The sequence below is a fragment of the Octopus bimaculoides genome, chromosome 10 (assembly GCF_046866305.1).
Source record: "Octopus bimaculoides isolate indiv1 chromosome 10, ASM4686630v1, whole genome shotgun sequence".
Lineage (NCBI taxonomy): Eukaryota > Metazoa > Mollusca > Cephalopoda > Octopoda > Octopodidae > Octopus > Octopus bimaculoides.
Window position 1 is genome coordinate 36,945,805 of NC_142937.1, and position 13,917 is coordinate 36,959,721.

General features: G+C 38.1%; 1 protein-coding gene across 4 annotated transcripts in view; it reads right to left on the bottom strand.

Moving 5' to 3' along the window:
* Window positions 1-13,917, bottom strand: part of LOC106879963 (uncharacterized) — a 170,051-nt gene that overhangs the window by 122,931 nt on the left and 33,203 nt on the right. For all 4 annotated transcript variants that reach the window (XM_052971132.2, XM_052971131.2, XM_052971130.2 and 1 more), the window contains exons 2-4: window positions 9,131-9,335; window positions 2,496-2,723; window positions 1,918-2,002 (exon numbers count right to left, since the gene is read on the bottom strand). In XM_052971132.2, coding sequence (XP_052827092.1) covers window positions 1,918-2,002; window positions 2,496-2,723; window positions 9,131-9,271 — 454 coding nt within the window. In that variant the 5' untranslated portion in view covers window positions 9,272-9,335. The remainder of the gene's footprint in view (window positions 1-1,917; window positions 2,003-2,495; window positions 2,724-9,130; window positions 9,336-13,917) is intronic.

Sequence of the window (13,917 nt, forward strand, 5' to 3'; positions counted from 1 at the left end):
TGGCTTGGACATGTGATACGTAGGAATAAAGACAGCTGTATAAAGAAGTGCTGATTGCTTAAAGAGGATGGCATCTGTAGGAGAGACCAAGGATGACACAGGATGAAGTGGTGAGGGCCGATTTCAAGATGTTGGGCCTCACTGGGGAGATGACAATGGGCCAAAATGTCTGGTGATATGAGGTTCTTGAGAAAACCTGTCCACTACAGCAAAACAATACTGGAAGCACTGTATGTTCCACCCTCATTAAACATTAATTCAAACACCCCAGGCGCAAGAGTGTCTGTGTGGTACATAGCTTGCTTACCAGCCACATGGTTTGGGCAAGTGTTTTCTATTATAGACTCGGGTCAACCAACGCCTTGTGAGTGGATTTGGTAGACGGAAACTGAAAGAATCCCGTAGTATATATATATATATATATATATATAAATATATATTGCCAGTGCCGCTGGATGGTTCCTGTGCAGGTGGCACGTAAAAAACACCATTTTGAGCATGGCCGTTGCCAGTACCGCGTGGCTGGCCCTCGTGCCAGTGGTACGTAAAAGCACCCACTACATTCTCGGAGTGGTTGATGTTAGGAAGGGCATCGAGGTGTAGAAACTCTGCCAGATCAGATTGGAGCCTGGTGCAACCATCCGGTTCACCAGCCCTCAGTCAAATCGTCCAACCCATGCTAGCATGGAAAGTGGACGTTAAACGATGATGATGATGATATATATATATATATATATATATATATATATATATATATATACACATATATATATGTGTGTATGTGTTTGAGTATCTGTGTTTGTCTGTCCTCCATCTCTTGACAACCAATGTTGGTGGGTTTGCATCCCCGTAACTTAGCAGTTCAGCAAAAGACCAATAGAACAAGTACTAGGCTTACAAAGAATAAGTCCTGGGGTTGATTGGTGCTCCAGCAGGGCCAGTCAAATGACTGGAACAAATAAAAGAGTACCCCAATAAACCAAACTATTTCTCTTATCTTCTCTTCTTCATGCACTATGCATATCTTACCCTCCCCACTCCAGCAGTCCAATCTTATCCTCCCCACTTCCAACCTCTCAAACTCATCATTGCTATCCTGTCAATCCCCTGCTATACACTCAGGTTTTAGTCACTGCTCTTCCTCTTACCCCTCTCTCACTCCCTTTTTGCATTCTCCCTACTCACACACCCAGGGCAATCCTTCACCATTTCATTTGTATTTACATCCCAGTACCTTGAGTGTATATCTTGGAATATTGTCACATCTCTCGCTCCAGCAGGGGTAACCAAGTATTCTCTCAACAGCAAGACATCCGTTTCTATCCCTCTGTCATACTATAACTTCTCATCACCTGGCACAAAGCATCTCCTTTAATACTGACCCTCCTCCCAAAGGATCTTTGTATTACAAGTTACTTGGTGACTTCACCAGTGTTGGTGCCACATAAAAAGCATCCAGGCCACTGTTTGGCATTTGGAAGGGCATCCTGCTGTAAAAACCATGCCAAAGCAGACCTTGCCAATGCTGGTACCATGAAAAAGCATCCAGTCCACTCTGTAAAGTCGTTGGCATTAGGAAGGGCATCCAACTGTAAAAACCCATGATAAAACAGACAGTGGAGCTTGACACAGTCCTCTGACTTACCAGTTCCTGGCAAACTGTCCAACCCATGCCAGTATGGAAGACAGACCTTCAATGATGATGATATTATGCACAACATATGTACAAACAGAATCGGTATTGAAAATACTAAAAAGTGGCTGTAAACTTTATCAACCCCAACCAGGTAACTATGGTCCTGACACATCAGTTACATCAAGGTTACACTGATGTAAAGAAAAAAAAGACACATAATAAAGAAGCAGAGTGAACTAAGTAGGTCTTCAAGAATAAATAATCAACAGGAATTACGTTACCTGCCAATATTCGAAGAATTCGTTTCTTTGACATAACCTCAAGTTGTGTAAGGCAAAGTTGTTTCAATTCCTTCATTGGTAAATCCTGCATAAAAGAAATTGTAAAGGAAGTTTTTCAAAAAGGTGCCTTTTAACTACAGATTTTCAGGATTTCACTCAAAAAAGACATCAATAATAATAATATTATTTTCTTACTGTGCAGAGCCATTTCACTTGATATCTACCATTCATTCTTAATACAGTCAGCTTCATCCCTGTTTTGCATTGATCACTTTCCTGGCTGCCAAACTGCTTCTCATCCCCTACCATGCATTTCTCCTCCCTGTGCACTGCACTTCCTCCCCCACACAAACACACACACTTGCAACCAGCTGCTTTCATCCCAATTTTCCTACTCTCCCCTACATTTACCCGGCTCATATGTATCATATTTCTGTTTCATCATGAATTTTTCAGTTCAAAATTAGGATTTGTAAAAGCCAAAGTATTATCCAGACATATTTTTCCTTACTTCTCAAATAATTTTTTTTTTTAAAGAACTAACTCAAAACATCCGAAATCAAAGAATATATTATTACCTGCAATATTTCTGGAAGTGCTTTCTTCAGTGTGGCACCCTGAATACAGTGAAACATTTGTTCCAGCATTTCACTTCTCTCATTGATGTAGTGACTGATTGGATAAAGTGGTTTGCTAAGATTGAGGTCACTGTCTTCAGACCCTTCCTTTGTTTCAGTATCTTTATCAGAAGTGGTACTTTTATGTTTTTTCTTATTTTTTCTGTTGCTACCGCTAGCAAATGTACTCTGGAAGTGAAAGAGGGAAATAAAGACGATGAACAGGCACGTTTAAAAGTTGATCCTTCACATTATCAGGGAATAATTAATTCAAAGGATGCGAATGGATAGGATATCAGATCAACCAGAGTATTTTATTGATACTTACTTTTTTAAACCCCAATGAGAGCAAAATGAAGTCAACCACAGCAGGATTAGAACTGGGCACATAGACACAACACTCTAAGCGTCACAAAGTATTTAGTCTACTGCTTAAATATGTTTTATGCTTTCCATGATAACAGTTTACATTCATAGAAAAGATGTAGTGGTATTCATGAGAATCTCTTCAGTTTTGCTCACAGATTAAAATTTTTTTTTTTTAACTAAACGATTTGAAACTTTGTATAATGGTGTAATTTCTCACACTGAACGCGGTTTACTTTTAATATTTTTTGACAAATTTTGTATTTTAGAAGTTATTTCATGTTAAAGTCATTGTATTTGAGTAATTTTAACCTATCAACGATGTGTATTTTGCTGAAGAAATCTACTGTTGTATGTGATAGTAATCGAAGAGCAACAACTTCTGGATCATCTCTACTAAATGTCACTACTGTTCTATTTTATTTTATTTTTGTTTATTGCCTGTGTTGCATATTACACATTTTTTTCTTGTTGTTTTTTTTTTGCTTTTCGATCGACTCATTGTATGAATGGTTAAAATGCAAATGTACAGAGGTGATCGAAAAGAAAAAAAAACAAAGAGTGTAATATGCAACACAGGCAGTAAACAAGCATAAAACAGAGCAGAGTGGTGGCATTTAGTAAAGATAACCCGGAAGTTGTTGCTCTTCAATTACTATTGCATGCAGCAATAGCTTTCTTCAGTAGAATACACATCATTGATTGGTTAAAATTACCCAAATATGACAACTTCAACACGAAATAACTTCTAAAATACGAAATTTTGTCAAAAATATTGAAAGTAAAACATGTTCAGCATGAGAAATTACACCAGCATACAAAGTCTGAAACGGTTTAATTAATAATTAAAAAATCTGAGCGACACTGAAGATAATTTTCCTAACATTATTGATGATTTTCCTGACATCATTGACGCATGCAAATAAATCAACTTACTCCTTGTCACACCAGGTTGGAGAATAAACTACAAAATGCTAAGTTAGAAGGACAGCAAATTAAGAGTAAAAGTTAGGAGAATAAGTAACAAGTTGCAAGAATATGCAACAATAGGAAGCAAATTAAAAGACTAAGCACTAATTGAGAACAGGTACCAAGTTAAGAGAATAATATTGTCAAGTTTAGAGAACAGATGCCAAGTTAAGAGAATATGTGCCAATATGAGGAATAAGTACCTCTTTAGAGAATAGGTGTCTATTTAGACAAAGGTAATGTGTTGGAGAAAGGTATCTATTTAAAGAATAGTTATTATGACATGAAGTGGAAAGCACATGCCATAGAATAATACCTTATTTTTGTGAAGCATTTATCAGTAACTGAATGTATAATAGGAATTTTGGTAAATTATAAAGCTATACACTAAATTACAGGTTATATGTGTGAGTGTGTATGGGAGAGAGAGCAAGAGAGATACAGAAGCGAAGAAAAATGGAGAAAGAGTGAGGGAGAGAGAGAAAGAGTGAGGGAGAGAGAGAAAGAGTGAGGGAGAGAGAGAAAGAGTGAGGGAGAGAGAGAAAGAGTGAGGGAGAGAGAGAAAGAGTGAGGGAGAGAGAGAAAGAGGCAAAGGGAATGAGAGAGAAATGAAGACGGTGAGGTAGAGAAAGAATGAGAGAAAAAGGAGAGAGCGGGAGAGATGTATAGATGATGTGAGAGAGAGGGGGGAGAGAAAGAGACAAAGAATAGAGAGTGTTGTACTCTAGTGTTAAAATGGTAGCAAGCTGAAACAATGACAAGGATTCGATTCATAATTTAGACACTTCCCTATATTTACTCGTCTCACTTGCAATATTTGGCCATGGTCAGTAACTCAGGGAACTATGAACAATGCAAAACTGACATGAAACAACACTGTAACAAATACATTGAAATAAAACAAAACAGCACACACACACACACACACACACACATATATATATATCCATATATATGATAGTTGTAATCAGGAAAGTGAAATATGGTGAAGATCGATTACATTTTTGAAATCTAATCTATCTGGGATCAAATCAAGCAAGAAATATGTTGGTAGATGGAGAAATTTTGTCTGGCTGTCTCTTTCAGTTTTTCATCCTTCAACACATATCACACGCATTCAAACACACATATACAGAGGGAGAGAGAGAGAGATAAGGACGCACATTTATAGAGATATAGGTACATATACATAAACATATACATATATATTTACATAAATATATATTCATATTCAAACAATATATGTACATTTATATATACATATATAAACATATATATATATATAAACAAACAGACAGATACAGAAATCCGGATCTGGTATTATCCAATAATTTTTAGCTAGTTTATTTGTCTATTTGTCTTTTCTCCTGGTGCTGTATGAATACATGATGTGGTTTTATAGTCAAGTTTTGACTGCTATCTCTAGCATGGTGGTATCTCTTAGATACCCTTAATTAAAATTTTAATATACATACATATACAACACCAGGCTCTGCCAAATTAGACTGGAGCCTGGTGTTGCCATCCGGTTTCACCAGTCCTCAGTCAAATCGTCCAACCCATGCTAGCATGGAAAGCGGACGTTAAACGATGATGATGATGATGATGATGATATAAGGCATAGGAGTGGCTGTGTGGTAAGTAGCTTGCTTACCAACCACATAGTCCCGGGTTCAGTCCCACTGCGTGGCATCTTGGGCAAGTGTCTTCTACTATAGCCTCGGGCCGACCAAAGCCTTGTGAGTGGATTTGGTAGACGGAAACTGAAAGAAGCCTGTCGTATATATGTATATATATATATATGTATGTGTGTATGTGTTTGTATGTCTGTGTTTGTCACCCCCCCCAACATTGCTTGACAACCAATGCTGGTGTGTTTATGTCCCCGTAACTTAGCGGTTCAGCAAAAGAGACCGATAGAATAAGTACTAGGCTTCCAAAGAATAAGCCCTGGGGTCGATTTGCTCGACTAAAGGCGGTGCTCCAGCATGGCCAGTCAAAAGACTGAAACAAGTAAAAGAGTAAAGAGTATATATAAATATATATACATATTTATATATATAGACACATATACGCGCACAAATATAGCTATACACATACATATATATATATATATACTCACACACACACACATATATACATACATATTTATATATATACATATACATACACATACATATTTATATGTATATATACATATATATATATATATATATATATATATGTATATATATATATATACACACACATACACACACATTTATATATATATATACACATATGCACACACATACATATGTATATATATATATATATATACATATATACATATGCACACACTATCTTCGAAATGTCTAGTTAGAATAGAGGCAGCTGATGAATAATTCCAAGTGACTTTCTGTTTTCCTATGTGTTTGTTCCGTTGTCTGTAGTTCATTGTTCTAACGTCCTGTACCCTGATATGCATCTATATACACATGTAGATGTAAGTATATACATATATGTGTGTATACATGCATATATATTCGTTGTATTATTACATCATTGAACGCACACATCCTTTTTGCAAGTAAGACTGTACTTTATTATTCTGACGTGACTATCTATCTATTTATCTATCTGTCTTCCTCTATCTTTCTATCTATCCCTCTATCTACCTATTTATCTTTCTTCTTACCCATCTCCCCCTCTCGCTCTGCTTCTTTCTGTTATTCTAACTTCTACTTCACTGCTATACACTCCTGTCTCTTCCTCCTTGTTCCACTTCCTCCCTCCACCATCCTCTCTGCTCTCGTGTGACCTGTGGTCAACTTTCTTTTCACTCCAGCCGCTGTGAAGGCAAGATGAACTACTAGCGTTCTACATCAGATTCGCGTTTTTTTACTGTCTTGGTTTACGTTTGCCACCTTGGAATCCTCTGTTTAGTGGGTTGATCCACTACTCAGGAAGAGACTATTCTAGAGAACGTCTGCCTTATCTTCGAAACGTCTAGTCAGAATAGAGGCTGCTGATGAATAATTCCAATTGGCTTTCTGTTTTCCTATGTGTTCGTTCCGTTGTCTGTAGTTCATTGTTCTAACGTCCTGTACCCTGATATGCATCTATATACACATGTAGATGTAAGTATATACATATATGTGTGTATACCTGCATATATATTTGTTGTATTATATATATATATATATATATATATATATATATATATACACACACACACACACACACATACATATATAAAGAAATAATATATATATATATATATATATATATATATACACACACACACACACACATACATATATAAAGAAATAATATATATATATATATATATATATATATACACACACAGACGCACACAAACATACATATGTGTTTGTGCATAAGTTACAGTGATTTGGCGGGGAGGGTTTAGATATCAACTTCAAGCTCTTGTTTGGCTAACACCTTGCACATACACACACGCACACTACTGAGAGAGCCAAAGTAAGCAGGGTGTGAATTCAGAGTTGTCTTGGTAGATAAATCATCATGAGGCACCAATGTTACTGAAAAATCCAGCAAGGTAGCAGGGTGTTGAGGAAGGGAATTGGGGGTAGGGGTCAAGAGGGAGTCGGTGGAGGGGTTGAAAAGAAGAAGGAGTCAGGGCCAAGGAAGGGTTGGAATCAGTGAGAGGTTTAGGGTTGGGGGTGGCACAGGGGTTCTGGAGGTCACAGAGGTGGTTGAGGTGTGAGGGTTGATGAGAATGTGCCAGTGAGAGGGGAAGTATTTGTCTTACTCTGAAGCTGCTGCAGCTGATGATGACAATGGCAAGGATGATGATGATCATCATGGTGATGATGATGATGATGACAATGTTAATATTGATGACCGCAACATTCATGATGTTGATGATGATGATGATGATACCAATGATTAATTTACCAATAAAGACCATAAAAAGAAAAACTATGGCAAACCTTTGGCAAAGTCAATGTGTCATAGTAGCAGACCAACTGGAAATCTAGCTGGATGAGGGTGAGAGCTAGATGGTGATGTGTGTGGGAGTGTGTGTGTGTGTTTAAGAAGGAAGCCTTTGGTTCATGGCACTGTTTTTTTCAGTGAGGGGAGGGGAAAAGTGTTTTTAGTTGTATTTTTTTGTTTTTATTTACATTTCTTTTTCTGGCAGATTTTTTTTTTTTTTTTTTTTCTTATTTCTTATGGCACTAATAGAGAGTGATGCGAGAATGATAATATAAGAGATGGTAGTAGGAAATGAAAGGAAAGAAGGCAGGAATAGAATAAAGAAAAAAAAATTGGAAAAATTAAAAAAAAAAAAAACAAGAATATAAACAGAGCAAAAGAAAAAAAAGAAAAAGTGGGTAGCAATGAAGAAATTGGGAATAATGATGAAAAATAAAAGAAATGGAAGACACAGAACGACAGAGAGGAAGGACATAAAATAATGCGGAAGATAAAATATTCTTATGACTATCTCCAAGACTAGTTAAACTGTATTAGAATTGTTAATATCATTGGTAATGTGTTTATCATTTTATTTTGGGGAATTTTTGCTGTTCAACCCCAAGTCAGCTTTATTGATTAAAGTATTCTAACCATCACTGTGCCATTTTTTATTCAAATGTACCAATTCTGGGTTTACAATATCAAATGTGCCCCCTCTTATTTTTTCTTTTTTTTTGTGGGTTTTTTTTTATTTTTGTTTTAGACAACAGAAAGATTTGACTGCTGTTTCAAGCAGGTCAAGTGACCTGGAGGTGCCCCGTGTTGTTTAACCCTAGGTTGGCCCTAACTGAGCAGATTTATGATCAAAGACATTTAAACCATGACCTTCCCCTTTTGAACATCGAGAACTACATAGTCGAATGTATCCTTCCTACTTTTAAATGGTAAGGTGTGATTTGAGGGAGATTTGGCCACTATTTCTAGCTGGTCAAGTGACCACATGGAGGTCCCTGCAGGTATTCGAGATACCTTTTGTTGTTCTTGTTGTATAGCCCCTAATCAGACCTATGATCAAAGGCCGATCCAGTTATGGCCACATAGTCTTTTACTATGGTATATCATATCCTAGGCTCCATTATCCAAAGTGTCCTTCCTTTTATACAATTCTAGGGTGTGATCTTAGGCAGATTTGGCTGCTATTTCTGAGGCTCTGTCATTTATTCGTGAAACCCATAATAACCAACGACCTGCCTACAGAGTCACAGAAACTATTCCAAGTCAAACCATTACAATGAAAAATGAAAAGAACGTGATGTCACCTTAGTTTTCCGTTTACTGTGATGGTGGGGTTTGTCTTCCTTCTTGGACTTTTTCTGGCGATCATGTCGTTCCTTCTTCTTTTTCCTTTCCAGAGCTGCATCGCTTTGGGTAGAATCTGCCAGCATTTTGGCAGTAGGCATGGTGGTTAGTTTCAATGGGGCAAATATTTTTTCTTGGTGATGGAATTATGCTAAATTTGAAATTCTGAAAACAAGGAAAATAATTCTATTGGAGGAAAGAAACAAGACAATAGAGAAATTGAAATATGAAAGAGGAATATAAAGCAGGTCCAGAAATACTGGTCCCAAATTTTGGCACAATTTTGGTACAGTCTTAACCAGCAATTTCGGTGGGGGGGTTTGTTGATTACATTGACTCCAGTACTCAACTGGTATTTATTTTATCACCTCCAATAGGAAAGGTGAAGCCGACATCATCAGAATTTGGACACAGAATTAAAGAAGGCCATGCTGGAGCACCACCTTTTAGTCAAGCAAATCGACCCCAGGACTTTTTCTTTGGAAGCCTAGTATTTATTTTATCAGTCTCTTTTGCTGAAATGCTAAGTTATGGAGGACGTAAACACTCCACCATCAGTTGTCAAGCAATGTTGGGGGGACAAACACAGACACACAAACATATACACACAAACACACATATATATATATATATATATATATATATATATATATATATATATACATATACGACGGGCTTCTTTCAGTTTCCATCAACCAAATCCACTCATAAGGCTTTGGTCGGCCCGAGGCTATAGTAGAAGACATTTGCTCAAAGTACCACGCAGTGGGAATGAACCCGGAACCATGTGGTTGGTAAGCAAGCTACTTACCACACAGCCACTCCTGTGCCTATATATGTATGTATATATATATATATATGTATGTATATATATATATATATATATATATATATATATATATATATATATGTATATATATGTAAGGACTTTCGAGCGAGATCGTTGCCAATGCCCCTGGACTGGCTCTTGTGCAGGTGGCACATAAAATACACCGTTTTGAGCATGGCCGTTGCCAGTACCGCCTCACTGGCCCTCGTGCTGGTGGCACGTAAAAGCACCCACTACACTCTCAGAGTGGTTAGCGTTAGGAAGGGCATCCAGCTGTAGAAACTCTGCCAAATCAGATTGGAGCCTGGTGTAGCCATCTGGTTTCACCAGTCCTCAGTCAAATCATCCAACCCATGCTAGCATGGAAAGCAGATGTTAAACGACGATGATGATGATGATGATGATGATGATATACATATCATTATCATCATTTAATGTCTATTTTCCATGCTGGTATATGTCTATAAGTTGTTCACCAACTACATACACACAAACTCACACCTATATATAAAACTTCAGGTGTTTTACTAAACCCTTTCAAGTCTTGGTTACGTTGACAGTTAACTGAAACACAGATGGCTGCAGAGTAGTCATTAGAAATGGGTACTTAGCTGTTATTTCTAGTAAGTTAAGCAAATAGAAATTTTTATATCATTTTGGCCAGTGGAGTGTTGCTGAGTGGTATTGTGTGATGACATAAAGAGTGGTATGAAATGAAGAGTGGTAGGAGAGGAACGGTGTGGAGCAGTATGGTGCAAAGTGGAGTGGTGCAGTGTGTAGTGGAGTGTGTAGTGTCATGGCAGTGAGAAGTGTGGTATGACAATATATAACAGTAGTAGATCAACAACAGAAGTAAACAACAGTGCATATGTGAGGTGGGGAGAGAGAGAGAAAGAGAGAGAGAAAGACAGAAAGACAGAGAGAGAGAGAGAGAGAGAGAAAGACAGAGAGAAAGATATATATAGAGAGAGAGAGAAAGAGAGAGAGAGAGAAAGAGAGAGAGAAAGAGAGAGAGAGAGAGAGAGAGAGAGAAAGAGAGAGAGAAAGAGAGAGAAAGAGTGTATATACACCTCTAAGTGCACACGGACACATTCTCATTCTCACACGTACAGACGATATCTTGCCCACACTGCTACACACATATACACATAGTCAAACACAAATATACATTCTCACTCTCACATAAGCACGATCACTCACACATAACATGCAAACACACACACAATCTCACACATTCATACACACTCCCACACATACAAGCAATCACACATCGCCACCCACCTCTCTCTCTCTCTCTCAATCTCACCCCTCCTCTAACTTATAGGGGCCTTTCACAGTAAGCTATATGAACAGACAGTAATGTGACTCTAAGGGCCAATGGCCAGTATGTAGTGGCACAGAGAGTAACAGCAGCAGCAGCTGAAGGGATTCATATATCCCTGACCCCTCAGTGCCATCTGGTTGTCCATCTGGATAGGTACAGTGGGTAAGGGGTTAAGGGGGTAGATTTGTTTTTTTTTCAATGTTTGTTACTTTTTTTTTGGGGGGGGGGGGGTTGTAAGGACAGACAGCTGAAAGAAGCAAGACAACTGAATGACATAGTAACACACGTGTGATTGTGTGTGTGTGTGTGTGTGTGTGTTATAATAAATTACACATATATATATATGTATGAGTACATGAGTTTTAGATGTTTGGAAGGGATCACAAAATAATAAATCATAAAATGTTTGAACTGAACTCAGTGAAATAAATTACACATATATATATATGTATGAGTACATGAGTTTTAGATGTTTGGAAGGGATCACAAAATAATAAATCATAAAATGTTTGAACTGAACTCAGTGAATTGTAAATGACGAGAAATATAACACACACAAACATATATACATTATATATACACATTATATCTATACATACATACATATATATATATATATATATATACATATATATATATATATATATATATATATACACACACACACAGAAACACATATCATCATTTAATGTCCGTGTTCCATGCTATACACACTCATATATGTATGTGTGTATATCTTTCCGACGAAGGGCTACGCCCGAAACGTCATACACACTCTCTCTTTCCTTTCCTGAGCGTCCAATAATACTATCCATATCACGTCCTCACTTTGTTGTTTTTTTGTTATTGTTTTTTTTAACTATATATATATATATATATATATATATATATATATACAAAAGTAATGAGTATATGCATATATACGTACAGGTATGTGCATACCGACATCCACCTGTATGTATAGGTGCATATCTGGGTACAGGACATTGCAAACAAACGTAGACGAGAACACACGAGCCACATAGAGAACATTCTACTTCATCAGCTACCCACGTTTTAACACCGGCGTTTCGACGAGCTTCGGGCAGGACGCAACGTTAAAACGGCTCGTCCCATGGATCGCAGATTAAATCTGTATACGCAAATTAAATCTAGCCATGGAGGAATGTAGTGGCGGACAAAAAACAAGACAGGAAAACAAACAGAAAAGGCTTTACGGCCAGACGAGAAAAATTATGTGTGTATGAACGCGATGAGGCACGGAACCGAGAGAGACAAAGTGGTGGCGTGTGTTACTTGGCGAAAGCCAAGGAAGGAAAGGATTATTGACCGGAAGCATGTGACCATGCCGGTGTAAAGGGAAGAGAGAGAGTGGTAGAGGGAGAAAGAGAGGGAGGAAGTAGAAGAATGGTGAGCAACGAGAGGAAAAAAGAAAAAGAGGAAATACGAGGGGGAAAAAAGAGATACGTAGTAGTAACAGAGGAAGAACAAGAGGGGTGAGGCGAGATACGTAGTAGTACAGAGGAAGAACGAGGGGGGAGAAGGAAAGAGAAAGAGATAGAGTAGCGTCGGAGGAATGTTTACGAAAACTACTTACAATTTTTGTGAGACGCTGCGTTCAATCATGTAAAAACAAAAGTAATGAGTATATGCATATATACGTACAGGTATGTGCATACCGACATCCACCTGTATGTATAGGTGCATATCTGGGTACAGGACATTGCAAACAAACGTAGACGAGAACACACGAGCCACATAGAGAACATTCTACTTCATCAGCTACCCACGTTTTAACACCGGCGTTTCGACGAGCTTCGGGCAGGACGCAACGTTAAAACGGCTCGTCCCATGGATCGCAGATTAAATCTGTATACGCAAATTAAATCTAGCCATGGAGGAATGTAGTGGCGGACAAAAAACAAGACAGGAAAACAAACAGAAAAGGCTTTACGGCCAGACGAGAAAAATTATGTGTGTATGAACGCGATGAGGCACGGAACCGAGAGAGACAAAGTGGTGGCGTGTGTTACTTGGCGAAAGCCAAGGAAGGAAAGGATTATTGACCGGAAGCATGTGACCATGCCGGTGTAAAGGGAAGAGAGAGAGTGGTAGAGGGAGAAAGAGAGGGAGGAAGTAGAAGAATGGTGAGCAACGAGAGGAAAAAAGAAAAAGAGGAAATACGAGGGGGAAAAAAGAGATACGTAGTAGTAACAGAGGAAGAACAAGAGGGGTGAGGCGAGATACGTAGTAGTACAGAGGAAGAACGAGGGGGGGAGAAGGAAAGAGAAAGAGATAGAGTAGCGTCGGAGGAATGTTTACGAAAACTACTTACAATTTTTGTGAGACGCTGCGTTCAATCATGTAAAAACAAAAGTAATGAGTATATGCATATATACGTACAGGTATGTGCATACCGACATCCACCTGTATGTATAGGTGCATATCTGGGTACAGGACATTGCAAACAAACGTACACGAGAACACACGAGCCACATAGAGAACATGTGGCTCGTGTGTTCTCGTCTACGTTTGTTTGCAATGTCCTGTACCCAGATATGCACCTATACATACAGGTGGATGTCGGTATGCAC